The sequence below is a fragment of the Cebidichthys violaceus genome, unplaced genomic scaffold, assembly GCF_023349555.1.
Source record: "Cebidichthys violaceus isolate CVI_PGR_0920_01 unplaced genomic scaffold, fCebVio1.0.p SCAF_25, whole genome shotgun sequence".
Classification (NCBI taxonomy): domain Eukaryota; kingdom Metazoa; phylum Chordata; class Actinopteri; order Perciformes; family Stichaeidae; genus Cebidichthys; species Cebidichthys violaceus.
This window is the reverse complement of record NW_027176428.1, coordinates 3,776,142-3,803,738: the sequence shown is the minus strand read 5'-3', so window position 1 is coordinate 3,803,738 and position 27,597 is coordinate 3,776,142. Positions and strand designations below refer to the sequence as shown.

The following is a 27,597-nucleotide window of genomic DNA, read 5'->3' as shown; positions in this document are numbered from 1 at the left end:
GGACCTTAAAATACATTCAAATGGTTTCCCCGTATCAGAGACAAGCGCCGACACTTGCAAAGTCAACAGTGCACCTTCATTTCTGATTGATACATGGGAGGAAAAACACCCTGTTGGCAGTGTATACGAGTAGGTCAGGTCCAGGAGCATATTTTCTCAGGGTGCTAGAGCAATAATTGGTTATGTGTGCAAATTGAGCATAGGAATAAAGGGCAGATTAAAAATTGATGTTTGCTAATAGACACTCCAAACTGACAGTAAGCCATAAGAGCTGAAGTAAATTACCTGCTAGATTGCTGCCTACATACAGAACTGCCTGCCAGACTTCAGCCCTCCCAGACTTTTCACCATTACTCTGCATTATCATCCATAAAGGGTTGTACTTAAAACTCCATTAGAGCAAGAGAAGGGCAAGGCTTTCATCGGCAAGTGGTAGCACTCCGCTACAATCAGAATGGACATCTCTAATACATCTGACAACTCACAGAGGAGCCCATCCATCATCCCATGTACTCCAGAATCACTGGGAATCAATGCAGTGAATGAGCCATAGTATGTGGATGTAGGTATAGGACAATAATGTATCACTGTCAGGCCTGTAGCATAGTGCTTCTGTATACCAGGTGAGAAAAGTACAAAAGTTGAATAATGTATTCAAAACATAATCTGCTTTTTTCTCTTTTTTATTATTTCACTGCACATGGCATTTACAAAAGGATCTAATAATTGAGGAAAACTGATTGTTTTGTCATTATTGCAACATTTCAGTAACCTACTTCTCGCACAGAAACATTTAAAATTAGACTGGACAGTGTACTTATGCATACATTAGGGAAAGATCCCTCTTGTTTAATGCAAACAAACCCAAGGTACCTTCCTAACAACAAAGTTGGTACAAACCAGACCAGAATTTGCATTACAGCACCAAATATAACAGTAAAGGTTTTACACGACATGACAAATATATATGTAAACACTACTGTGTTAAGGTTTCAGCTGAGATGAGATTCTCTGTCTCTTTTCATCTTTGGTTTCGATTTCACCACAGGAGTTACAAAGGTTGGCGTCAGTGAAGGATTCAAGGCTGGATCTAATGCTGGGTTCAGGGACAGCAGGTCCAGTATAGTTGCACTCTCATTACCTGTTGAAATATGACAGCATGAAAAACGGAGACAGAGGAATGGTGTATACATATATTTACTATCTGACTAAAAAGGTGCTTACCAGTGTTGTCCTCTTCACCGCTGGGTTCTAGGTCTGAACTGTGGAGGGAGACCCGGGCCAAGGCTGCCAGCTCAGTTATGAAGCTTTCTTCTGCCTCCTAATGGACACAACAACACAGTGCTTTCAGAAAATGGCCGTGCAAGATTGTAAATCAAGTCGTTAACCTATTGTCAGGCAGCAAAGTAAAGAAAACATGAAACATACTAACCAGCAGCTGTGCTTTGATCCTTTCCATGTTCTGATCCTGGGCTACTTTCTTCTGCCTCAGTTCCTCGTATATAACTTCCTGGTCTAGATCACACTGCTCCAACACCCTCCCTTTGTGGAGTTCAACCCTGAGATACAAAAAAAACCCAAAGTAACAAGCTAAATTATTATTATTTCATGTATTTAAGACTGACAAAGAGTGTCGTGCTGAAGGGTGGTATAGTGGACGGTTGTTGCACCTCTGTTGAAACTCAGCAGAAGTGGGTTTCTTGCCCCAGTTCACCAGCTCCCTCAGCAAGGATCTGCTCAGCTGACTGCTGCTCTCTTGTTTCTCATTCACCGCTGAAGGAACAGTAACATTAACACACAGTAGATTTTGTAACTTGAAGGGTTCTTTCACACTTAAGCTGTTTGGTTAAAACAAACTCAGGTTTGTTTGTCTAGTTTTTACAGTTCATTTGGGCTGGTGTGAAAGCTGTCAATTGAGCCCTGGGAAGGACCAGACAACCAGACCTCGGCCGTTTGAAAGCAGACTCTTGTGCTCTTTGTCACGCTACAAACAAACCAAACCAACCACAGGATTTTAAGATTGCAGATATGTGATTTTAGCATGAATTAAAAAGCTAAGCTACTAATAAATACATCTGCTGACCCTGAAATATGTTCAGGAAGCAACTATCTAAATGATCTGTATATGGCAATGCATATATCATTTGGAAACCATGGTAAAACATATGCACGTCAGCGCGGGTATTTTCCCTAACTAATAGGCCAAAAACTGTTAAAACGGCTGTATCCAACTCTGTATGCTTTATCAGTTCATTAAATCAATTAAAAAGTGTGTGACAGCGATCCCACAGTAATAATCCTCAAATCATTACTGTACAAGATGCCTCCTTTTCGTCCCGTCTCTATCTGTTAGTGAGTATTGATAACATGCGGTCGATTTACAGTCTAATAATACTAATAATGCTTTTAATTTGTTTTTCTTCGTGAGCTCTTAGTGACACCAAAGAACATTAATACATGCAGCAGAAGGATTGTGTTGCATAAACTTCCTCACGTGATTCCTGATGATGCAGGATGACAATAGCCAAAACTGTCCAATCAAAGAATTATCTGTCAGTCTGTTTTTTATTTTTATTTTATTATACTATATTTATCCCCTTAAGGGGGAAATTTGTCTCTGCATTTGACCCATCCCTGTATCAGGGAGCATTGGACTGCCCATGACAGGTGCCCCCTGTTTGACTTCATGTTTACTCCTCTTGGTTTGTTTGTAGAAAGTCAGTCTGAACAGGAACCAGATCATTTCCCCTTCTTCGGGACCAAATGAACCGAACTACAGGTCTGAAAGCACCCTACTTAAGACGTATCTACTATTGTCTGCTTAAATCATGCTGCCTTAACAGTGAAGAGTAGGATAACAAAGTAGGTTATAACAAGTCTAACACAATCCTGGTAATCATTGTACAGTTGTACTGCAAATTGTCCCTATGACTTAAAGAAAAACTGTAAATTACATACATCTTGTCTAGATAAGGATTAAGGTTGCAGTCATAACAGCATCAAAATCAGAGTTTATACAGATGTGAACATGTGCATGCGTGTTGTGATTGTCATCTCACCCGTGTTTATGTTAAACTGATCCTGCTCCATTTTTTTTATGATGTCCTTCAGGTGGGAATAGTAGCTCTGGACCAGTGCAGTGAGAGAATCTTTGGTCACATACACGCTCTCTGAGGCAGCCTCTGTCAGGTGGCACTAATGAGAAACAAATGTTACTCTAAGGTGCTTAGCAAACATACCTGAAGTAGAAAGATGATTCTAACGCCTACCTTCAAGCCATCATCCTGATTTGGAGAAGTATGCGACTCGGTGGGTGGGTTCTCCATCATCTGTTGGATGGCGTGGCTAAGGGTGTTGCCTACCACGAGCTGTGCGTGGCTCTGGAGAAGCTCCATCCCTGTTTCCAGTTCAGACAGGAACTCCTGCTGGAAGCTGTGGCCAACCAGCTGACTCTCTGGGCCCAGATGCCTCTCTGCTAGGCTGGCACTGCTGCTCTGTGATTGGTACGGGACAACAACGCTGTTCAATCTGCCTGGCTAGTATGTTAGACAAGTGAATAGGAGACATACTGTATTTTGTGATGGTTTTGAGGTGCTTAAAAGAATGTATTAATAACAAAGAATACGTTTTTCCCACCTTGAGAGTTGAATTGACACAGGACTGGCTTTTACTGGGATCCTCCATTAGCACAGCTCTGAAATCAGTCTGAGAGAGTGCCTTCAGCTTTGACAGCCTCATCTCCTTCAGCATGTGCAGACAGACGTGCCTGACCACAAAGTACCTCTGCACCGCCACCAACAGGTGCTCATGTTTCTTCTCTATCAACCTTCCCACGTGGCTGAGAAGAAGATCATATTGCATCATTTCCAAGTGACTCATAAACATTGATTTAAATACTGCAAAAGTGGATGTGACTGCTGTGCTGTAAATCTGCTCCCAGTGAGGATTTAGTTTTTGTTTACATCAGGTAATCGTTCACACTCTCAATACGCCATAAATACTTTTTGACAAGCGGCTTTCAAATCTCACCTGTTGAGTGTGTAGCTCTGTCTGGCCACCATGGCCCGGAGGATCGTCATCTGTTGTTCACTCAAATGTTTGAGACAGGCCTGCACCAGAGCCATCTCCTCATTCCACACCTACAGCAAAAGAGACTCAGTTAGAAACAACAGAAAGCCTTAGTTTAATTAAACTCTTGCAAATATCTAATGTACATCCATTTAAGATTTGTATGTCTCTCATTCCACAAGATGGTGTCCACCTGTCCATCTTCATCCAGCTGAGCCCTCATGTCCTGCAGTTGCAGCTTGGTAGTGCACTCTGCTTGCTGCAGCTGTGCGACCAGCTCCTGCTCCAGATCCAACCACAGCTTCTCGCAGCGTTCAGCGGAGACCTTTGACTGGGCGGGGACAGAGGTGAGGAAAACATCCTTGGCTAGATCTCCAAGCCTCTTTGACCAGGAGGCACGGAGTTTCTGCAGACACCAAAAACGTACATAAGAACAATCTCGCAGAAGTAAGCGCACAAATACAAAAATGCAGCATTCAATCTTTTACCTTCCAGTGGTCACAGAGGGCTTCAGCCACCCTGTTGTCCTGCTGCTGCTCCAAGTCAGAAATCTGCTGCCTGTGTTTCATCAGCAGCTCCTGGTACACCTGAAGGAAATGTTACAGTTCAGATTTAGATACTGGTGTAGTTCTACAAGCAGTTTATAGGCCTGTTTATTACAAACGGTAATCCCAGATCTACATATTGAGGTGTGAGAGGCAAACATGTTACAACCTTGGTGAGCTGCTTTAGGTCATTGTGAGTCTGTTTCAGTTCCAGGGCGCAGCTCTTCTCCTTGGTCTGGCTCCTCAAAAGCTTCCTCCTCTTGGACTCCATTCTGCTGCACTTTTCATCCACCAGCTCCTTTGTCTTTCTCATGCACTCTGGAACATGATCGATCAACTTCTGTATGAGCTGGACTCGTCGAGCATTTTGAAAATAACTGCAGTTTGTAAAGCCAGCTGGAAGACTATGTTAAGAATGATCATTAACACAGATTGTTCTTGTAATGAATGAGTAGTATGTGAGTGACAATATATTCAGTATACCCCCAGTTGCATATACTTACCCACAAGAGTAATAAAACCACAACAGAAAAGTAAAATACACCCAGAAAAGGAAGTACATTGCCAAACTAATGTTGCACTTAGTTGCATGAGAGTCTAGGGTACAGTAATAGTGCAATAGATATTCTGTGCTGTCCTGAAAGAACCTGACCTTATTTAAGGATCTAAAGAGGATTCCTAGAAAATGGTCTATTTTGAGAGAGTACATCATTTGAGTTTGAAAAGTAGGCTAGACATTGTCCACTGCTACCTGCAGCCAGAAACGAGTTGAGTGAAATGACACACACTCACACTGTGTCAGTATTTAGATAACTGTGTTACTACATTTTTCAACTTGCTTAACTCACAAAATGCTTACTCTAACATACCTTTTGTTTATTGTCTTTTGACCTGGTAATGTGTTGCAGTGCATTGACTTAGATGAAACTGAAATTTTCCTTTGACACGTCTTACCCTCTGTGCACTGTTGAAGGCCTTCGGTCAGAGTGGCCTGAACCTCTGAAAGTATCTTTTCCATGTGGCTAAAAGTCAAGACGTCATCGCTCGTCAGCTGCTCCAGTGTCGTTGCTATCAAGCCCTGCCTCAGAGACACTTCCCGATTTAGCAGGACTGGTTGGGATTGAAGAAGCCCCGTCAGCTCCTCCCACCACAACAACTTCTGCTGGATACTCTGCGAGAAGTATAAAACAACTTTTCCTTTAGTGTATCCAGTTCTTCGCACGATGACACAAGGGATAAGAAGCAAAACGAATGGTGTGCCAACGAATAACTAGTAGTGCTTTACCTTTAGATAAGCTTCCTGTGTGTTCATCAGGTGGTTTTCTACTAACAGAAGAGTCTGGATGAGAGAGAGAATCACATCCTGTGCTTCATCTGGAGAGAAAATGCAGGTCTTCTTCAGCAGATGCTGGCACAAGTCCTCCACCTGTTTGCTGAAACATCTGGACTGTGAAGGGACACGGATATTAGCTTTCCCTTTAGAACTGTCAGTGTAAATACAGGTGTTCTAATAGACTTAGTATATAATGAGTATTTGGTTAATTGTTAAATAATTTGCTCTCTGGGGCTTTCTCCTCATTTTTACCACTTGAAGGCCACGTTCAAGTAGATCTTTCTGAGCTCTCTCTATTTCCTCCAAAGTACAGGGAGCATCGTTCTTTTTCTCGCTGGCAGTGTGGCCTGTTGGCAACTGTTTCTTCAGCTCATTCAGTTCCTAAAAGGACAGATGACAACAGATGTATGCAGCACATACAGTTGTGGTCAAAAGTTTACATACACTTGTAAAGAACATAATGTCATGGCTCTCTTGAGTTTCCCCGTTATTTCTAAAACTCTGATTTTTCTCTGATAGAGTGATTGGAACAGATACTTCTTTGTCACAAAAAACATTCATGAAGTTTGGTTCTTTCATGACTTTATTATGGGTTAACAAAAAAAGTGATCAAATCTGCTGGATCAAAAATATACATACAGCAGTGCTAATATTTGGTTACATGTCCCTTGGCCATTTTCACTTCAATTAGGCGCTTTTGGTAGCCATCCACAAGCTTCTGGCAAGTTTCTCGTTGAATCTTTGACCACTCCTCTTGACAGAATTGGTGCAGTTCAGTTAAATTTGATGGCTTTCTGACATGGACTTGTTTCTTCAGCATTGTCCACATGTTCTCAATGGGATTTAAGTCAGGACTTTGGGAAGGCCATTCTAAAACCCTAATTCTAGCCTGATTTAGCCATTCCATTACCACTTTTGATGTGCGTTTGGGGTCATTGTCCTGTCGGAACACCCAACTACGCCCAAGACCCAACCTTCGGGCTGATGATTTTAGGTTATCTTGAAGAATTTGAAGGTAATCCTCCTTCTTCATGATCCCATTTACTCTCTGTAAAGCACCAGTTCCATTGGCAGCAAAACAGCCCCACAGCATAATACTACCACCACCGTGCTTGACGGTAGGCATGGTGTTCTTGGGGTTAAAGGCCTCACCTTTTCTCCTCCAAACATATTGCTGGGCATTGTGGCCAAACAGCTCGATTTTTGTTTCGTCTGACCACAGAACTTTCCTCCAGAAGGTCTTATCTTTGTCCATGTGATCAGCAGCAAACTTCAGTCGAGCCTTAAGGTGCCGCTTTTGGAGCAAGGGCTTCCTTCTTGCACGGCAGCCTCTCAGTCCATGGAGATGCAAAACACGCTTGACTGTGGACACTGACACCTGTGTTCCAGCAGCTTCTAATTCTTGGCAGATCTGCTTTTTGGTGGTTCTCGGTTGACTCTTCACCCTCCTGACCAATTTTCTCTCAGCAGCAGGTGATAGCTTGCGTTTTCTTCCTGATCGTGGCAGTGACAAAACAGTGCCATGCATTTTATACTTACAAACAATTGTTTGCAATGTTGCTCTTGGGACCTGCAGCTGCTTTGAAATGGCTCCAAGTGACTTTCCTGACTTGTTCAAGTCAATGATTCACTTTTTCAGATCCATGCTGAGCTCCTTTGACTTTCCCATTGTAGCGTTTGTGGGCGTTTGTATCCAATGAGCCCTATTTAAATGGCCTCAGAGAAGTCACCGGCTGTAGTCACTCATAATCACTCACAAGAAGTTAAGAGGCCATGCTATGAAGCTCATTTCATTGACACAACTTTCTAAGTCACCAAAATTGCTAATTCATGTTGCTGTATGTATATTTTTGACCCAGCAGATTTTGTCACTTTTTCTGTTAACCCATAATAAAGTCATGAAAGAACCAAACTTCATGAATGTTTTTTGTGACAAACAAGTATCTGTTCCAATCACTCTATCAGAGAAAAATCAGAGTTGTAGAAATAACTGGAAACTCAAGAGAGCCATGACATTATGTTCTTTACAAGTGTATGTAAACTTTTGACCACAACTGTATGTATGTACGTACGCATGTATGTGCGTATAATGACATCTGATCTGGCCCTACCTTTTCTTGCATTTGAAGAATATTCTTGGAGAAGTCAGCATCATTTTTGTCTTTTGGAAAACGACCACTGAATATTATTTTCCCCATTTGCAGAAACATCTAAAGCAGGAAAAAGATAATAACAGAAAATAAAACAACCATTTTTTCCTTTTGAACTTTGACACATTTAGGAAAATATACTTAAATATTATAATACTGTGCTCACCAGGCATTTGTCATCCTGAAGCTGGGAGCAATGTTGTTGGATGTCCTGCAGGGCCAAACAGTAAAGGCTGATCCTACCTTCAAAACTAAAGAGATACCATGAGTGTTATTGCCTCCAACAAACTGGGGTTTGTGCATACTTGCTGTAAGATTAAGGTGCATGGCTTTTTAGAGACAACTGGTTCCTACCCTGGCTGTGTCAGTGTGCGAGGGTAGTGACAGACCCTAGTGAAGCTCTGGTTCTGCAGGCTCTTGGGGAACAGCGAGGAGGAGATAAACTGACTGCTATCGTCGTTGTCCTGTTCTTGACTCAGAGACTCTCCATCCGTGGACGATGATGACTCATCGTTAGGCATTGCCGGCAACTTGGAGTGCTCATGCAGTGACGGATTGGACGCTCCGTCTGCTAAAGGCTGACAAAAAAGTGAAGTAAATCATAAACCAATTGATTGCAACTTACTATATTATACCTTACTAACCCATGGATTGGTCTGCAACTGGTTACTATTTTCTGTTATGCGACCACTTCTATTAAACGGCACAAATATTGCTTAACATTTTTCTGATGTAATACAGTTTACTTTACTAAAGTCAAACTACAAATTATACAAGTATTTGTGCTTAAAAAAGCCCTTCTATTAAGCATTTATTTCAGTCATTTTGTGAAGAGTCTATTACCTTGTGTACCTAGCAGAAGGTGTATGTTATGATGGTGATGTGCTGTATATTTATGATAGACTTACTCTGTATTTTTGGTTGATGGGATAAACCACCTTTGCTCTGGAAGCAAATGCAGCCACATCACTGTTAATGGGTGGTGGCTTCTTCTTCTCCTGGACAAGGAGTAAACAGACATAATTAATTAGTTAGTGTTATGTCAATTAGTAGCTTTAAACATCAGAAATGGGCAACCCTGAATGAAGCATGAATGGGTGACCTGTGTCATACATGTGTGGCAGTCCAATCCAGGTATTTTACATCAATTTACCAGTATATATTTCTTGTCACATCCACTTGTTTTAAGTTATAATAAGTCCAAGACATGTCTTGGATGTTAAAGAGAATAATACTTGATCATGTGCAATGCCAGTTGGAGGCTCCTTTCTGCTGTTGCTGACACAGTCACTTTGGTTGTTGTCTAATTCCCCATCATCAGGTTCAAGCAGCCGCCTCGCGTTGTAACCCTGATGGGAGGACACAGAAGAAATACGTTACTGTACATCCAAAGGATGGCACATAATGCCACTGTAGGAGAAACAGAGGTTGCATGGTATGTTTGCTTACTTGTCTCGTCAACAGCAAAGGCTTCAGACAGAAGACGTATAAAAGAGCAGCAGCTAATATTCCCGACAGCCCTCCACACACCGTCGCCACCGTTAACAGTCCCGTGTATATGTGCAGCGACTCGGCGAAGCTGACCAACACATCAGTGCCGCATCCCGCCGTCAGGTCGTGCTCCGTCATTACTCTTCAAACTGTAGGAAGACTTTTAGTCGATAACGTCTAGCTAACGTTAACAACACATCTCGAGAAAAGTAACGTTAGCTTCTTCTTGCTGTTGACACTGACGTTTCTTTGCTCGCGTATGGTTTTATATGTGTCTTCAACTCTAAAAGGTTCTACATGTTTAAATATTAGAAACCTACAATTGAGAAACAACTTCTTCCAGCAAAAAAAAACAAACTTTACCCCAAAACGACAAACTGACAGTGTAAGTTTTAGCCAATGGTTGTACGGAGATTTAAGAGAAAGACAGAGCTGCGTCAAGACAGAAAGCTAACTAGAATTTAGCCGGAAAAGAGATGAATTTGCCTTCAGTGTAAAAGCACAATAATGATTCTTGGTAGAAATTAGGAAGCAGGTCCCTATACAAAATATTGAGGCAAATACAGGTGGATCAAATGTGTAGACACTAAATATTTGTATGGTTTCTTTGCATATTTGTTCATGTTCCCACAGTTCCGAAAATCCCATGGTCTCTCCTAAGGTATTTTATTTTGAAAGTCACAACCAGAAACATATTTATGTACTTTGTTTTTAACCTTTCCTTGAAGAGTTGCTCATTCTTCCCAAGTTTTGGAAATGTTTTCCGAAGTTGGGAAGCAACGATGATCATGGACCTTGTGTTCGAGTACACCTCTTTGAAATGGCGTCCGTAGTTTTCTCTTGAAATATCTGCATAATATAAGTAAAATGTTCTTGTACGCCGTAAACGCTGCTACAAGGGAATGTTTCCAAGAAAAAGCGGTGGGAATGTTTTAATGGAGGATTTTAACAGTGGCAACAGCCAGAAATGCAGCCAGCTAGCTAGCGGCTCTCCTTTGGTGAGAGTGGCACACTAATCTACGAATGCTTCCGATAGACTTCATCGGGAAGCGGATCACAATATGGTCATTTCTCTTGAATATCCAAGTGTTATGTTTGTTTCCACCCGCTGTGTACTTCCGTTGGTGTCGCGATGTAACGTTAACTCGGTATACCGTTGTATTGGAGCATCAGCGCTGTTGTAACGGTACCGTTATACCTCAGGATGTATCTTGGTACACAACTGTACCATCACAGGAGGTGAGTGACCCAATGGTGAAAATCACAGAGAGATCATTTATTTTGTTGTGTCCCTGAACCTTATTTTAGCAACCAATATTTTTATTCACTTGTCATATCTATAATCAGGCTTTGGTGTTGAGCAGTACCCTTGTTTATGCATAACATATTTAATGTACTATATTTCATTTTCGATTGTCAGAGGCACTCCAGTATCCATGTAATGCAACATGAGCCCGGTGGGAAATCAGCAGAGCAGGCATTTATCAGGATGGATGGTTTGTTAATTTTTCCCTCAATTCTATGCACCAACAATACAGTAATAACACAAGTCATTTCTGTGCAAACACCAGATCAACAATTGTACATTTGAGTCTGTTCTGTATGCCATGCTGTACACGTACAGATGATGTAACGTTAGAATTCCATAATAGTTTTAGGTCGTAAATATATGATATACAGACTGTTATACAGAAAATCTTTAGTACACCGGTAAATACAAACCCACAGTATGTCTATGCATACATAGTATTCATTTATTGTCAATTTCAGCCTTTGTAACTGAGCGTTCAAGCACCTTATATTTCACCTGACAGGTACAATGGAAATCAATGGGCCCATGGCGTTGTCTGCAGAGGGGCTCTCCTCTTCAGCATCTGCTGGTCCGTGGGAACACTCTTTTTACACGCCACTTAGCTTCATGTCAAACATCTTGCACCAACGGAACCGCAGAAGCACTCTTACAAGATACAACCCGAGCCTCCCTCTGCCTCAGGTGTGTTTCTAAGAGGTGTTTTTGGTCGCTTCAATCACTGTACACACTCTCATGGTGTATGCAGATGTAGCATGCAATGCACCTTTCTCGTGTATGTGGTAATTCAAACGGTCACATCTGTACTTCACATTACAGCCCATTCCCATACTTATTTATAGCATTACTTTATGTGATTTATCAAATAATTATGTTGGAAGAAACTAAATATAGAGTGTGTTTTATGTTTCTGCAGACTCAGAGTGTGGCACCTCCATCCGCATTTGGGGTCAAATTTCACAAGTGTGCACAGGTACATCAGAACAATTGCTTGAATACGGCCCATTTTATTTATCTGCGTTTATTTTCAACATATTTTACTGGAGCATTTTTAATATGTTGCAGTCCATGCAGTGAGTCATCAATCATGTGGTCCCTAGGTGAAGCTGGACACTGATCCTCCTCAACTGACATTCTTCCTGCTGATTCACAACATGGGACCATTGGGTGGCACCAACTTGTCTCAGGTGGCTATCCGGGACTCCATTTCTGGAATAGTACCCCTAAAATCTGAAGGCCGTGTGGTGGAAAGAGGCTACCAGACGTTTGCTATTGATTCACTGTCTGGTATGTCTGGCAGTCAATATGTTTCAAATATTATTGAAAATGAATAATTCGATTTTTTCCTCGCTGCATTCACAATAAATACCATTCTACTGATTTAACTTCTTTAGCTGGATCCCAAGTTGTTGTCAACTATACTGCTCACATAAGGAATCATAAGAGTGAAGTCCTCGACCTTCCAGCTTTCCTCACCTTCTCAAACGCCTCACAGGTATTGTTTTTCTGCTCTATTTAACTCAAAAAGGAATCTTCCAAAGGCTATTGATCTCACCATGTCAGCATTAGCAGTACTAGAAGAACAATTTCTCTCTTCTTACCCAGAGTATTTTTTTCTTGACACGCAGAATGATGTCAGTATGTTTGGTCCATTAACGGCTAATCTAACCCTGAGGGTCAATTCCACCGACAGGGTAAGTTGTGGTCAGTTCCTTAACTGGAAACACACTTTCAGCTTCAAACACTGCATGTTTTGTTCTTGTATTGTACACAATTGATTTGATGAGAAGACTGATGTTTCTGCCCACTGTTATAGATTCATCCTAAACATGGGGTCCATTTTGCTGGATTTGTTGCCGGGTTCTTTGTTGCGCTGATGCTGCTGTCACTGGGGTTTCTGGCCATGAACCTGATAGGTCTCAGAACCAGGCTGAACCTTCTTCAACAAAGGGTATCTCAAATTCAAATATGTTTTGTTCAAGTCAAGCTTAATGTTAATTACTTACAGTAGATTTACAGTATTTGTGTATGTTAATGTTATAAAAGCGTTGTTGATGCTTGTTCGTAAAAAGGAAATTTGGTATTTTTGTCCAACCAACAATATACAGTATATTACAGTTTTGTTAACTAACCATATTTCAACACGTGTAACTAATTTTGTAATTTTAAAGAACTGTTTTGTCAAATTTCTGTCAGTATATTTAGCTAATTGTTTTTTTTATTTACTGCAGGTATAACGTAAATCACTGTGCATATATTTTCTTGCTTCAGAGGAACAGAGGTGATTCTGACCCTGAGTATGCAGACTGCAACATGAGTGAGACCGTAAAAGATGAGGCCGCATTTGAAGACAAGATGGTGGACACCATGGTGCTGGAGGATCCCCAGAACATGTACCAGGCTTTAGAGAAGTGAGTAGACGGGTCAAGAACTTCAACATTCAGTTATGCCAGTTGTAGCTTGGAAGAAAGACACACCGGCCCTTTATGTTGCTTTCTACTGAGCCACGGTTTCAAATCAGTCATCATTATAACATCTAATTCCCTCACAGAATAGGGTGTTTTCTAATTTACAGTTTTTATTGTCATACATGTTATTATCAAATCCACCAGGGACAACAAATATTGTTTTTATATTATATTTTTAGAATACATCTCACAACGCCCAGGTTTACCCTGCTTACTCTCTATTTGTATCCCTTTAAGCCTTGAAATGTCCACACTGCTGCATGCCACCAATATCCTGGAGGCCACTCGGATTCAGATCTACAGGGACGTGATGTCCTCCCTGCTGGGCGGCCTGCGTTCCCGGGGCCAGGCCAGTGCCCAGGCCCAGCAGAGGCTCCTTAGTGTGCTCCACGGACAGATGCTGGGCATGGAGGGTCGGCTGAAGGAGGAGCGAGGGGCCCGCATGGCTGCTCTGGCTGGCCACTGTAACCAGGAGACTCGAGAAGAAATGGAAGCAGAGCACCGCAGAGAAGCTGCTGAGAAGGCCCAGGCTGAGCTGCTGTGTCAACATGCAGACCAACAGGTAATAAAATGTAATTTGCTTGTTTGTTTTTCTCCCCCTGGATCTGAGTTTATTGCATTCATTACATACTATCACTAAACTGTAAACCTCATTTTGTTACTAGGAGCTCCTGCACTGCAGTGTCCTCCTAGAGAAGCTGCACAAGCTGAGTCAGAGTCAGCTCCAGCGCATTCTGTTGGTCAGACATGAGGAGGCCTCAGGGAAGGTCCAGAGGCAGATCATCGAGTGGCGTCGGGTGGAGTTGCACAAGATTTTCTCTGAAGAACTGGAGGAGGCCACCCGGATGGGCGAGCTGGAGAAGAGCACAGCCAAGAGTCTTCAGCACGATTACTTTGTCTGTCAAGTGAGAAACCAAAATTTGCTTTTAAAGTTGTGACACATGTTATGTATGCATAATTTGAGCTTTGTTGACACCTGCAAACATGGCCAACAGGGCATGTAAAACAGCATTTGTCATTTATATATTTGCTTTATTCTCCTCTTCAACTTTTCAGCTATCTCTATTTGTGATAATTGGCATATGAAGCAAACATATAAAAGTCATTCGATGACATGTCCTTCTTTTTTCTGACCAGGATCAGCTGGAGGAGGTGCTGGATGTGGTCCTTGCCAACCAGCGCTACGTGCTCGCTGAACGCCATGCACAGAGGAAGTTCTTGGTGCACAGCCTTCACAGCCTCAACAGCCTGATTTCTGACAGCTTCTCCAGCACCTCCAGCAATCTGGACAGCTGGTTCTCTCACATCAGGAGGTTGGAGCTTATTGTAGTTACCAGTGATAGCATCATGTGATGATCACTTCACATAGATGCACTATCACACTACACTACACTACACTATAAATGTGGCCAAGTAAAATTACATTACAGTATGAATGTACATTTTTAGAATTGAACCTGTGGTGCTTCTATTTGTGATGTAAAATATATAATAGAAAATATAGATTTGCAAAAAAAACACTGCTAAAGAAGAGGGTAAATACATTACTAAACAAACATATATATATATATATATATATATATATATATATATATATATATATATATACACAAATAAAACAAAATATTTTACTGGTATTTTTCAGAAAATGGGTACATAATGTGAACATTTGTTAGCTGTTCAACCTTGTAGTTAGCGCTAAGCTTGCAGAATATAAATGAAATTAACTATAGTTGTTTTTTAACCTGGCATGCTTTAATGTTTCCACCAGGGGGAGCAGTGTGCCTTCCGAGCAGATAGACCAGCTGCAGGAGAAGGCCCAGAAAGAGCTGGTGATGGTGAGGCAGAGACTGGAGGAGGCTCTGAGCCAAGAGAGGAGAGCCATGCGCTGTGGACTGATTAAGAAGAGGCGGGAGCTCATCTCTGACTTGGTGAGGAGATCATGCATATTTAAGGTTTTATTCCAAACAACTGCATCATATACTGTATATATAGTGTATATACCACAACACCTGTTCCTCTCATACTTTAACTATTACACCATCTTTAATCCGTCTCCCTGCCTTCTCCAGCTGCGGGTCCACAAACAGAGACAGAAGGATCTGTCGGTTTTTGATCTGGAGGGAAGGAGAGATGTAGCTCAGCACCTGCACTGTTGGCAGAACTTACTGACGGCTCACAGTTTGGAGCTAGCAGAGCTTATCAACAACCTTGATGAGGAGGCTGCTGCAGACATCCGCAAGGTGCCACTTTTAACAGCACAACATCAGGCACACTTATGACCGAATCACTGTGAAAGATACAAAAACACTTTGTCTTGATATCCCTTACCTGGTCTATAGGTGACCATGCGTGTGATTCAGGGTGCCATAGCAGAAATCAAAGCCATCCAGCCATCTGCAACTCAGGCCTTGCTAACGCTCCTGCCTCCAGGGGCGCAACGTGCCCTGCCGCAGGTGGAGCCAGAGGCAGGACCCGGACAAGCCCAGGGACAAGGAGCTAGCACTCTCCTGCAGGGCCAGGAAAAGCTGCACCAGGAAGGCAAGGCAGCCTTACACACCCTCAGCTGCACCAGGGCTGCTCTTAGGGAGGCCATGGAGAGAGAGCTGCAGGAGCAGAGGGAGCTCAGGGCGCACTGCAGAGCTTTCTTCAGGTCAGTGATATAATAATACTGGTCATTTAATTTTAGGGGGTCCAAAGTAAAGTTCCTATCAGCCGTGGATGTCCTGGGAGAGGTAGCTAGAGAATGAAGACAAAAATGAGCACTGTGAATAATACTATGAGACTGTGTTTTTACACAAGTTGACATCAGATAGTGGTATTCTCTACAACAAAATGTATTAGATAGCAGACTGTCCCGTAATATGAATACCATCGACAAACAATAATTACCCCATCCTGGATTGATGTTATTCCACTCCCAACGCAGCCATGTAAAATCTCATGGTGTGTTTATCCGCCTGCCTTTTCTCTTCCTGTCTCAGTTGTTTGTGTTCGTCCCAGCTGACTCTGTCTGAAGATGATCGGCTCCGGATGAAACTGGAGTTTCAGAAGTGTCTGTCTGTGATGGACTTGTGTCTGGTGCTGCCCCACGCCATCGCCAGAACCAAACTCCACACTACTCTGGCAGCTTGGAGGAAGGAAAGCGAGCAACAGATGGTGAACAAATAATCACACTTTACTGAATTCAGTTGTCATGTTGTTAAAAAGCTATGTGTGGGGAATTAGAACATTTCTGACTTTGGCTACTGCTAGCTGTGGTAGTATATAAGAAAAATACAGTCACAGTGGCAGACAGGAATGCACACTGCTACACTCATTTTTGGTGTAATATTTACATCGCCGTCAACAAGAGCTCATATAGCATCCAACCTATTTGATTGAAAACGCATGTGGAGCACTCTGAAATGGTCCTTTTGCAAGACATGAGCAAAACCAAATTGTAAAATAAAGTGACTTATGGTTTTTGCACTTATTATGAACAATGTTGAATTAATAAATTCTAAGGAAGGGAATACAAAAGGAAGAGAGAGTGATCTCTAAACCACATTGAATCAGTGTACTATGAGTACTATGAGTAAATCCACCATTTTTAACATCCACAGGTATTACCTATGTTTTATAGTATTATTAGGCATTATGGCTCAATGACTCGTTTGTAATTCTTCTCTCTTGTCGGAAGGAAGTTTCTATGCTCACTTCTTTTACTTTGGGTTAAAGGTTAGCACAGCGATGGTCCTTTCTTGTTTAAATCTCCCCATGATGCAATTACGGTGTAAATCCCACATGTATTAAACTACAGCAGGATATAATGGTGCCTTCAATATTTTCTCTAATGCGTAAGAAAGGGAGAAGGGCGACCGCCAGTGCAAACCACACTGCGATCAGCCTCAATTGTGTGGCCGCTGGATGAATGCACATTGTTATTTAGAAATAATACAGGGCTCCACAGAGTGGTTTCATTTTAATCACATAACAGTATTCTTGGAGTCATTTCCCAACCAACGTATGGATATTTTGGTTTTTGCAGATTTATATGCAATCCAAGAGGAAAACCAGCGAGGCCAGACAGAAAACAGACACATCTGACCTGCTACTTTTCCAGAAAAGGCTCGAAGACGGGATCCAACTCTTTGAGAAGGAGAAGGAGACGGAGAGTGGTGTCATGAACAAGGTAAAGCCGTAAAATGACCTTATGACCTTAACCGTGAGTTATTTTTAAGTGCATTAAGTTACTGAAAGGCTCATTCAGTAGCAGAAGCCATCTCCTTGAAGTGAATCTCTATCTGTGTTTAAAGTTTAATATCTAGATTGGGATTGAGTTGGTACGAGATGACTGAAATCCATCAATCCTAATGTTGGCAGGTGATGGAGGAGATGCGTAGGGAGAGAGAGGATGATCTGCGCTCTCAGGGCGACAGCCTGGCGATGCAGATGGCTACCATCCACTACCAGAAGGCTGAGAGGAGGACCAAAGTCTTGGAGACTTCAAGAGCAATGCTTGCTCTGCACAGCCTGCTCATTCAGCAGCTCAGAGAGAGAAAGAGCCTGGAGAGACAAGACATGGCACAGAGTATTCACAACCACTGCTTGGTAGGCAAAGCTTTACTCCACGTTAACCCCCATGGACATATAATAAGGTTCAAACTAATGTGGTATTCTCAGAATACTTCTCATGTCTCCTCAGAGAGTAATACTTTCTCATTAGACCGTGTAGACTTTTATTAGAGTGTAATTTGACTCTTGCCACAGGGCCTAGAGGAAGCTGAACAACAGCTTCATAAGGAGAGGACAGAGCGATCCAGAGTCGAGTCAAATCCAACAGAGAGAGGGGACTCTGAGGAGGGAAGTGAAGAGGAGAGGCTGTTTCAGCTGCAGCAGGATTGCAGGATGACGTCCATCCTCCAGGAGGCACTCTACAAGAGTGATCATATCATCGCACTGTTAGCCGAGAGGTGAGCTGTGGTGTTGGTGTCATCTCAGGAGTAATGAGGAATTTGGTTTATTGACACAGGCCGTTGAATTTTACAGTGTTGAAACTCTCTGGTGTTTTCAGGTTTCAGGAAATGACTGGCAGTAACCAAGCCATGGAAGATTTAAAAGAACAAATGGAGCTCAGGAAACTTTATGCAAACTGTGACCAGGTCTGAATTTATAAATAGACCTTTTTTTCCAATTTTATATTCAACACAATGTTATATAAATGGCATGGAAAAATACAGGGACATCTCACTTCTGTGTGCATGCCAGAGAAAGTAGTGGAAAAGGTGTATTAAAGGGGGGCTCCGTGCCCTGCGTTTCATCTCAGGATCTGGAGTTTGCATCTCGGCTGTTGAAGCAGAGTCAGGCGTCTGCTGAGGTTCTCCTGGAGGCCCTGCGTCTCCTCCTCCCCACCCTGCCTGAAAGCGAACTCCTCTCCATCACTGATGCCCTCTGCCCCAAACAGCTCCTCGTCTCATCATCTGCAGAGCAGGAGCAATCCGGGTAAGAACCAGGTTCAGCATCTTTCTACTGGCAAACATTCATGTAGTTTCTAATTTACACAGTGATGTGTCACATTAGGTGAACATGTTTGACTCATGAGAGGTGATAATTATTGTTAGTATAATAACAATAGATATATATTTATATTTTACTGTATTTTTTCTGTCCAAGTTTTTCTCTGTTGGACTTTTAATGAGCCCTGTGCAGCAGAAGGATTACCCATGATCATACAAAATCTGTCTGGCTCTTCCAACTTGCAAACATAGTTTTGAGTCTGGTTGCCAACTAATGTTCAGAAGCCAACAAAACCTTTTGTCATGCACAAGTCTCGTCCATGTTATTTTCCTTTCCCTGCTTTTTTGAAAAGGAAAAAAAATAATTGAACAAATTGAATATAGGGAAAACCTTTTAGCCCAAAGTACGCAGCCAGAGTCTCAGCGATTCAAGTTCTGTGGTTGAAGAAAGTAGTTTTCTGAGTGAAGTCACTGATTTAATATAATCTGCGTTTAAACACAGCTGGCTGAAACAAACACATCTCCGAGCATTGTCTGAAATTCGAATACAGTTTGACCACGATTCCACAGGGGTTGTTTTCCCCGAGCCCCGATGGGAGGGATGAACAATTATACTCATCATTTAATTTCCTGATACAATGGAACACTCATGTCTGGCCCCCGCTGAGTTTGAATTACTCTGCTGATGAATAATGTGTCGTGCATGAGGAAAGGAGCTGTCTGGCCAAAATACAAGGAAATGAAAATGCTCAGTTTGGAACAATATGCAAGACATGTGTTTTTCTTTTCTTTTTCAGCTCTTGTTTCTGCTTTTTTGTTTGCAGGATAGAGTTTATGAATTCAAGTGAATAGTAGAACGTGAAACTCCAAGACGTAATGACTGGATTTTCAATATTTAGAGCTTGTTAGATTAGATTCTTGATCAAATCACTTCATCTATCGCCAGGCAGTTGTCTGAAAACAGAAACTTTTACCTTGGTACTCGGTGGACCCACTGACGCAGGGGTAGGGGAGGTTTAAGAGGGTCTACTGGAGGTCAAAAGAGAATGGAGGTGGAGTGGAGACAGCGTGTGCCTACCGCAGTAGTTGAGACAACAATCTGGTGAAGAGCCGGTGTTGATATAGAGAAAGAGACGCGAGCAAAGTAGACACAAGGGAAAATACTGAGACGCGGTTGTGTCCGTGAGAGGAACAGAATGAAATGTAAGAGTTGGCACTTGTACTATCTAAACAACTATATCAAAACACGAAATACATTATCAGAGAAAGTTGAAGTGGACAAAAACATGTACCTCTTACCTGCCTTGATCAAGCAGCTGTGTTTGAGAGAATGATCCATGTAAGTTGCCATTTATCCTATAAGAACCCAAACCCATTTTTCCTTAAAGGAAAATCATAGGGGATATAAAACAGACCAAATGGACCACATGGAACACATTTCTGAAGGTGTCTGTGACAACTGTGTCACCGTGGGTTCTTAAGGGTTAAGTTTGACAGATTCTACTTCTGATTTTTTTTTTGTCTCCCATTCAAATGTCTGGCATGTGTGTCTTGTCACTGTTTTCAACCTTGTTTTGCTAATTTGGACATCAGAGTAATACATCAAAGCTCTAATCATCTCAAGAAAAACATTTGTCCTCTGATGTTGTGTTCCCTCCTGCTCATTGCGTCCTTCCTTAATTTGTTCTGGTACAGTATGTACCTCCCAGGGACGTGCGGTCAGGGGAGGCAGGGAATACAAATTAATATTGCTCTACTGATCTGTGCTATAAATGTAATTTCTGTATGATTCCAATAATTTCAAGCATTTTTATAATCAAAATCGCTGAATTAGCGCATGTCCTGTTCAAACAGAGAGGAGACACGTGAGGTGAGGCAGCAACGAGCTGTTCCTCATCTCAGATTGTGAATCCCTCACAAACTGGGTTGAGCGCGTGTCTTTTGCTTCTCATTGTTTGTCACCACTGTAATATTTGTAGACACTTTTATTATATGTCCTTTCTTTCCATAGAATAGGTAATGTATTTCACGTCTGTGTAGAACATATTTAGTGTTGCTGATCTGACATTAAACCGCAGTGAAAAAGCACAGAGGGAGGCAAACACTACTCTGCCTCAAATAAGAGGGCGAGCGAGAGCCCACGGGTCGGGTTTATGCTTGTTCTGTCGTTGCTCTTCTTCTACACTTCTCTTCTTCTTATATTTTGCTTTGACCGCAAACATTTAAGATTCAATATCTAAGCTTAAAAATGTCTTAAGTAACCTTTTATGTGTTTGTTGTTCTCTATATACATCCGTGGTTGTTACACAGATCATCGCGGGATCTCACGATTTTTGCGGGTGGTGCCCGCGAGCGCTCCGCTTTTGAAACGCTCCCGGTGGAATCAAATATGTACCTTACCTATGTGTGTGTAAAGAATACTGATATGAACAACAACCAGTAGTCAATGTACAAGCTGCCAATTGAATGGTGATTTAAGCTACTCTATTGAGTTCATATATTTGTAAATCTGACTTATGTAATGTACAGTCAGTGCCTCACCAGCCACGAACCTCACCGCACGTCACTGGTACCTCCATATTTAATAATTTACTGAATGCTTAGAGGTGTTTATAGCATCTGTTACATATGTAATCTAACGCCGATAACTTGTGAAATACCCAGAATGCAATGAAATTACATTTATTAGCTTTACTGACAAAATACACTTCCGTTTTGCTTTTATGAATATTGTTATCAACAGTTGAAAGATATTGTACTTGATTTGTTTTTAAAACTACTGAGAACTTCTCATGAACAAGACAATGCACATGATTCACTGTTTCTGTTCACAATGGAAAGAAAAACATTTGTCCTCTGACTTTCATTTCCCTCCTGCTCATTGCGTCCTTTCTTAATTTGTTCTGGTACAGAATGTACCTTCCAATTTAATAATTTACTCTAAGCTCTCATTGTAGGTACAGTAGGTGTGGTCAGATGTGTTCATGACATCTATTACATGTGTAATCAAACGCTGGTAACTTGTGAAATACCCAGAATGCAATGAAATGGCATCTGTTTACTGACAAAATGTACTTCTTCGTTTTGCTTATGAATATTGTTATCAACTATTAGACAAGTCGAACATGATGTACTCTACTAAGAAAGAATTTCAATATTTAATCTTTTATCTTAGTGGAAAAGATCACAAAGCTCTCCCTCTAAACCAATGAGCAGTCATTACAGCGTATCAGATAGCCAGGCATCCCTGACCATTCTTTAATCAAAGCCAATCATTGTCTGCAGAGATCATATCGCAGCTACCAGCTTCATAATCCTTTGATGACTTTTTGACCAGGTGTGCCGGGGGGTTGAACAGACTTCTTCCTGTCAAACTGAGAGAAGCCGTGTTGTATAAAAATATGCCAAATATACCAAGCTGCACTGTGGAAAGAGAGAGGTGAGTTCAACACATTTCTGTTTTTTTCTACTAGCTGCTACATAAAAACTTAATATTATGCTATAATCAAGACTAGGCAAGTCCTTTATTGATCTGTAATGTGCCTTTTGGCGGTTACATGGGAGGGCCACAGTGACCACATGCATGACGTAAGCACTTTAACACTCCAGTCCCACTAACAATAGCTCCTCTGTCCTCCAAATCTCACAGACTCCAGGAAAAGAGGCAAAGTCTGATGGAAAAACTGCTGCCCAGATCCCGTGTCCTGGCTCCAAGAGATGTTGCACCACTGCTGGTTGAAGAGAAAGAAAAGGAGGACGGTTTCACTAAAGCACAACGGCCTATTTATAAAGCTAGCCTCACTGAAGACACAACTGCACGGCGGCAAAATGACACTGCAAAAGAAAGGGCTGTGAACACAGTGAACGAAACATTACACAGCACGGCAGAGGAATACATGATGCCCTCCTCTGCCAGCACTGCTACCGGAGAGAGGTTGTTTGTGTTCCGGGATCCACCTGAATCATGTGTCAGTGCCGGTGCAAAAAGGAGAAAAAGGAAAAAAAACTTTCTCAATCTGAAGAAAGGCTCAGTGGCTCCAACAAACCTACCTTGAGACTCACAAACATTGTCTTTTGCACGTTTTTTAAAAGCTTTTTTTAATGATGATGGTACTTTATAATGATGATATTACAATCCAAATCAAACCTATAATTTTGCTGTGGAGCAAAACATTTTCTGTGCCTTTCTAAATGTATATTGCATGTTGGTCATACTGAGGTAGTTGACAAACAGTCTTGTCTTGAATGGATGTCTTTAAATGGTGGGAAAGTCCATTAAAGTTCAGACTCAGAGTTACTGAAAATGTTAACAATTTAAAAATCATTTTCTGTAGTATTAGTGTGTACTGCATTATTATTAAAGAGTATTATTATTCATGTGCAAGACTACAGATATGAGTGTTTGTGGTTTGATGTGTGGATTGTATACCTCTAAACTCAAGATGCACAGGGACATTAGAAATATATCCAAATTCCAAGTTCCTTCATGTGCAACGGTTTAAATTAATTTAGTAAAATCAACATAGTTCCATTGATGAACCTCATGAGTACAAATCAAACTCTTGTTTTGACATCATTTATATGCTGATAACGATTATTTAAGAAATTGACATTTAAGAAAAGCCACAAAATTGAGCAGAAGTTGCGACTTGTTTGGCTGTGTTACCAGCAAGAGAAGCTCAATCGTCCGTGGTGTTTTGGAGCGTACATGAGCAGAATGTCCCAAACGCCTCCACGTCATCGCCCCCCCCCCCCCCCCCCCCCCCCCCCCTTTTCCACCAAAACTGTTGCAAGTCCTCCTCTTTTACCATTTAAACCCCTGTTGACTGTCCCAGCAGCTGGAAGCGGTCCTGAGCCGCACTGTTATCCGACATGAGGTTCACGGGGCTCGCTACTCTCGCGTTTTTCTTCAGCTTCGTGTGGCTGTCGGACTGCGCGCCGCCGACCTGCTACTCCAGAGCGCTCGGCCTGAGCAATGAAGTCATGGTTCTGCTGGACAAAATACACACGTACCATCGCACGGTAAGCGAGTTGACGTTGGTTGCATTGTCACATTGTGCAGACATGCCTGTGTGTAAACGTATGTTTTGACTGGCGCTCCGTGTAACGGTCATGTTTGTTGGGTTGCAGAAAACGTGTGCTGATGTTCTACCCACGATCTTCCTTGATGTGCATGTAAGTTTAATATGCAATATGTGGATAGAGGTGCTGAGAGGAGTTCCCAAAATATACTGGGACTATATGGCCATGTGGTGTTCAAAGCGCCAAAAAATAAAAAATACATTTGAAATACTCAACAGCAATGTCTCTTTGCAGAAGTCATGACCTGGTTACTCAAGAAAACAGACCTTGTTGTGAGCAGTTTTAATGTAGGAACTAAAACTAGCAGACACCTATATGGCCAATATCTCCCAAACTGTAGGCAACTCATACCAAAAGTTTGATTATTAAATAGCACAACATGTAAGAGGAAAAACAGTCCCTTTAAGAGCTAAGGGAGTTAATTGAATACAAAATCAACAAGTTGACAAAATCCCAATTAGATAAGAGCTGTAGCTTTCATTCTCACCGTGCTCAGGAGACAAACCAATGCAAATCAATGTGTGCTGTGAGACAAAATCATATCTGATATGAATTCATGACCTGTTATTTGAGTGCTCTAGATTCAAAAAAGTGAAAAACTTTAAAAACTGTTGTGCAAAAACAACTATCTGTGAATAGTTTTAAAGGACATTTTAAAAGAGCCGTTTTATCTTTCTAGAACTCATGCGTCACAACCAAGCTCCGTGACTTTCTCTACGTGGTGCTGAACCATCCGAACCAGTACTGCAGAGAGCGTCCCAGAATGGTGCTGCTGAAACGTAAAATCCAGAACTTGTACACCATCGTCACCAGAATCTGTTATCGGGTAAGAGCATTTAAAACACCTGCAGTGTTTTTGACCTCAACATTGTTGTGATCCAGTTTGTTGACCGCATGTCTTTGCTTCGTTGGCAGGACCTGGTGTTTTTCACAGACGACTGTGAGGCTATTGACACCGGACACATTAGGCCTCACTATTCAGAGGACAGGCTTCAGCTCCTGCAAGAGGAGAAATGAGCAGCGCACGAAGCAGAAGACGGACCCACATCGGTCCGTTACATTCATACAAACACATCAGCAATATGTAGAATGGTAACACATGTGCACAGCCTGCACTGTAATAGATGCATCACAAACAATACACGGAGCGCTGCTTCATGTTGTACCTAGTTGGCTCTGTGTTAGCTGCAGACTCATGTTAGTGGACATGTGTGGCTACATTCCAGCAAGGAGTGCAGAACTTTCCACAGGAAATTTGCTGAATGCCAACCATGCCGATGAAAACCTTGGAATAATAAAGCAATAAGAGATGCTTGTGAGCTGGGCTTAACCGCTGCTTACTTACCAGGGCTGATCAAAGGTTCATGTGTCATTAAGAGAAATATGTTGCATTGCCATAACCCTTGGTCTGACCAAGAGGTCTTAAAGGAGCATTATACAGCATTTTGAAAACATTTGAAGAGCTGAACATGGTTATGTAAGAAATAGATGTCCGAAGCATTCCTTTCTCACACTCGGTTGTAGAGTGTGCTCCTTCAGAATTGTCTCACTTAGCAAGTTTATTTTTCTTACTTCTATTTTAGATCAAAAAAGTTACAACCGTGCTGGTGTGTGTGCTGAAGCTGAACAAGCTAAATATTTTCTTGGCTCTCAACGAAAATGGATATAAAACAGACCCTCACTGTTTTAGACATATTAGACACATGCCTGTTTTTATGTACATACATTATGTCTCTCAGTATGTAATAAAACTTCTCTGTATGTATCAGCTTTTACTTTTTTTATTCTCTGAAGTAGTTTCCTAAATGTCTGCCAGTTGATTCTTGGAAACAGAAACTAGTGAGACAAAACTGGCCCATGTCCAGTCTGAATCAGCATGATGTCCTTTTTTTTTTTTTTACATGTTAGAGGTTATTTTCTCTCTGACTGATGCTCTGGTTTCCTCTCAGCATTTTACAATTACTGATGTATTTCATTTTTATTGAGACAATATGAAGTTTTGACACCACTGGACTAAAATACAGTTGCATTTCAAGTACAAAAGCACACTTCCTCTGCAAAGCAAAATAAACGTGTTCTTGTGTTTTGAAAATGTGATTGAACTGTAAGTGAAGCAATGTGGTTTTTACACAAACCACAGTCCACTCTCACAAATAATGATGCAGTTTCCATGTTGGGTTTGGGAACAAGGCTTCCTCTCTGATTTCATTCATGGCCTCTGTGGGCCAGACTGTCTGATCTACATGCAGAAGGGCAGTTGCGTAAAGTGTATTTTATACACATATTCAAAGTATTCTGTGATTTTGGGTTAGGGTTAGGGCCACTTATCCCTTAAATATGTGCTCTTCTCCAACACAAGCCAAGACGTTTCACCATATATGTGCTGCATTTTGCTCAACCTTGGATTTGATTCATGCTTTAAATATATCTGGTTTAATGAGGTCATGATGTTAGAGTTACGTGCCGTACAGTTCAGTAGACTAAAACCAGCCAGAGTTGAGTCGACTTCGCTTAAGGCCCCCAGTCAAAGGCCCCTGACCAGCATCACTACTGACTCACTACCTTCCACTCATGTCGGCACAGTGCCAAGATACATGCATGAAAAGGAATTGTAGAGACTTGAATTTACTTGTGATAGGTAATCTAGGCCAGTGTGAACATTCAGCCAGCTTTTCTTTTTGTCAAACGAGGCCTACGTTATTTTTGATGATGCTATGCGTAGTTGCCAGCAGCGTCTTGTTTGACAACTCTCCCTGTTGGTCCATTGAAAGACATTCCAACCGACTTAGCTGCAAAACAGCAATATATTTAATGAAAGAAATCATTTCAATCATTCAATTTCCATGTTTGTGTTTGTGAATAATTTCTCTTTTGAATTTACCTTTCCCAGAACACACATGGATTCTTGATATCATTGACTGTCTATGCAGACAAGCATTAGACCCCCATTAATGCCACCTTGCATATTTGTATATTCTGCAGCATCTGTCCCATATAGGGAGCCATCATTTTTATTGCTGCTTTGCGGTTCTTTGCTGCTGGAGCCTGGTGCTGCCAATGTTCTCCATCAGAGAAACTTAACTAGGCAACAGGATGCTTTACGTTTGTCATGAGTTTGAATATGGCTTTACTGATGGCAGAGATAGCTTGTGTGCCATGTCTAGTTCATGTGTTAGGCCTGCAGATTTCCAATGCTTCAGTTGTCTTGAGGGTTGTTGAGGTGCAGGTTATGTTCCTGGATCAGGCCCACCAGACACTTATCTAAACTGAGGCAGGGTTCCCATGCAATGGTCATCCATTTACTGTTTGAAATACTGCAGGTTTATCCACAGAAGGAGTTTGTCAGTGCCTTCATCGGTCACAAGGTGGTGCTGGTTGTTGTAGTTTTAGTTTTACATTGCCACATTAGATGAGGATGGTATTCCATCATTTTATGCTGCTGAACTTAGACAGTATACTCTCTCTGTGTGTTTGTTTCAGCGACAGTAATCATTAATAATGTTATTTCTAGATGTAAATTTATATCAGCGATGCAGCGCAAAACAGAGTAACATCTGCAGCCTTTAAGTTGAAAAGATACAAACTATTTCCTGCTGTGAAGAAAACTAAATATCAATGTTTCAGTCAAGGGACCAAACTAAATGTTACATTAA

At 41.6% G+C, this 27,597-nt stretch overlaps 3 protein-coding genes across 3 annotated transcripts; 2 read left to right on the top strand and 1 right to left on the bottom strand.

Annotated features, from left to right (window-relative positions):
- Positions 1-667: 667 nt before the first annotated feature.
- Positions 668-10,001, bottom strand: LOC137879614 (evC complex member EVC). Its single transcript, XM_068720485.1, has 20 exons — positions 9,546-10,001; positions 9,332-9,445; positions 9,005-9,094; positions 8,451-8,674; positions 8,263-8,347; positions 8,058-8,156; positions 6,199-6,327; positions 5,899-6,060; positions 5,568-5,784; positions 4,783-4,931; positions 4,557-4,655; positions 4,262-4,474; positions 4,030-4,139; positions 3,637-3,838; positions 3,270-3,494; positions 3,060-3,195; positions 1,671-1,773; positions 1,433-1,559; positions 1,225-1,321; positions 668-1,141 (listed from the first exon to the last, which is right to left on the bottom strand). The coding sequence occupies exons 1-20, from the start codon at positions 9,723-9,725 to the stop codon at positions 993-995; spliced, it is 2,910 nt and encodes a 969-aa protein (XP_068576586.1). The 5' UTR covers positions 9,726-10,001; the 3' UTR covers positions 668-992.
- A 363-nt stretch (positions 10,002-10,364) lies between these two features.
- LOC137879579 (limbin-like) lies at positions 10,365-23,253 on the top strand. Its single transcript, XM_068720394.1, has 23 exons — positions 10,365-10,826; positions 11,008-11,083; positions 11,402-11,580; positions 11,813-11,869; positions 11,997-12,183; positions 12,291-12,391; positions 12,525-12,590; positions 12,713-12,847; positions 13,168-13,307; positions 13,602-13,926; positions 14,030-14,269; positions 14,502-14,677; positions 15,136-15,295; positions 15,437-15,607; positions 15,707-16,017; positions 16,349-16,523; positions 17,395-17,538; positions 17,730-17,957; positions 18,117-18,319; positions 18,421-18,508; positions 18,673-18,848; positions 22,200-22,301; positions 22,512-23,253. The coding sequence occupies exons 1-23, from the start codon at positions 10,611-10,613 to the stop codon at positions 22,915-22,917; spliced, it is 4,062 nt and encodes a 1,353-aa protein (XP_068576495.1). The 5' UTR covers positions 10,365-10,610; the 3' UTR covers positions 22,918-23,253.
- A 407-nt stretch (positions 23,254-23,660) lies between these two features.
- Positions 23,661-25,709, top strand: cytl1 (cytokine like 1). The gene is made up of 4 exons (XM_068720192.1): positions 23,661-23,884; positions 23,993-24,037; positions 24,624-24,770; positions 24,860-25,709. Exons 1-4 carry the CDS (start codon positions 23,735-23,737, stop codon positions 24,959-24,961), a joined length of 444 nt encoding a protein of 147 aa, XP_068576293.1. The 5' UTR covers positions 23,661-23,734; the 3' UTR covers positions 24,962-25,709.
- The last annotated feature ends 1,888 nt before the right edge of the window (positions 25,710-27,597 follow it).

Bases quoted from the DNA above. Each gene is read 5' to 3' on its own strand.
- LOC137879614 (XM_068720485.1), bottom strand. From the start codon at position 9,725: ATGACGGAGCACGACCTGACGGCGGGATGCGGCACTGATGTGTTGGTC. The intron at 6,328-8,057 runs GTAGGGCCAGAT...CTGTCCTTTTAG, and splicing joins TTCTTCAAATGCAAGAAAAG to GAACTGAATGAGCTGAAGAA. The intron at 1,322-1,432 runs GTTAGTATGTTT...TGTGTCCATTAG, and splicing joins GGATCAAAGCACAGCTGCTG to GAGGCAGAAGAAAGCTTCAT.
- cytl1 (XM_068720192.1), top strand. From the start codon at position 23,735: ATGAGGTTCACGGGGCTCGCTACTCTCGCGTTTTTCTTCAGCTTCGTG. The intron at 23,885-23,992 runs GTAAGCGAGTTG...GTTGGGTTGCAG, and splicing joins TACACACGTACCATCGCACG to AAAACGTGTGCTGATGTTCT. The intron at 24,038-24,623 runs GTAAGTTTAATA...TTATCTTTCTAG, and splicing joins CGATCTTCCTTGATGTGCAT to AACTCATGCGTCACAACCAA.
- LOC137879579 (XM_068720394.1), top strand. From the start codon at position 10,611: ATGCTTCCGATAGACTTCATCGGGAAGCGGATCACAATATGGTCATTT. The intron at 11,084-11,401 runs GTTTGTTAATTT...TTCACCTGACAG, and splicing joins GGCATTTATCAGGATGGATG to GTACAATGGAAATCAATGGG. The intron at 12,392-12,524 runs GTATTGTTTTTC...CTTGACACGCAG, and splicing joins CCTTCTCAAACGCCTCACAG to AATGATGTCAGTATGTTTGG.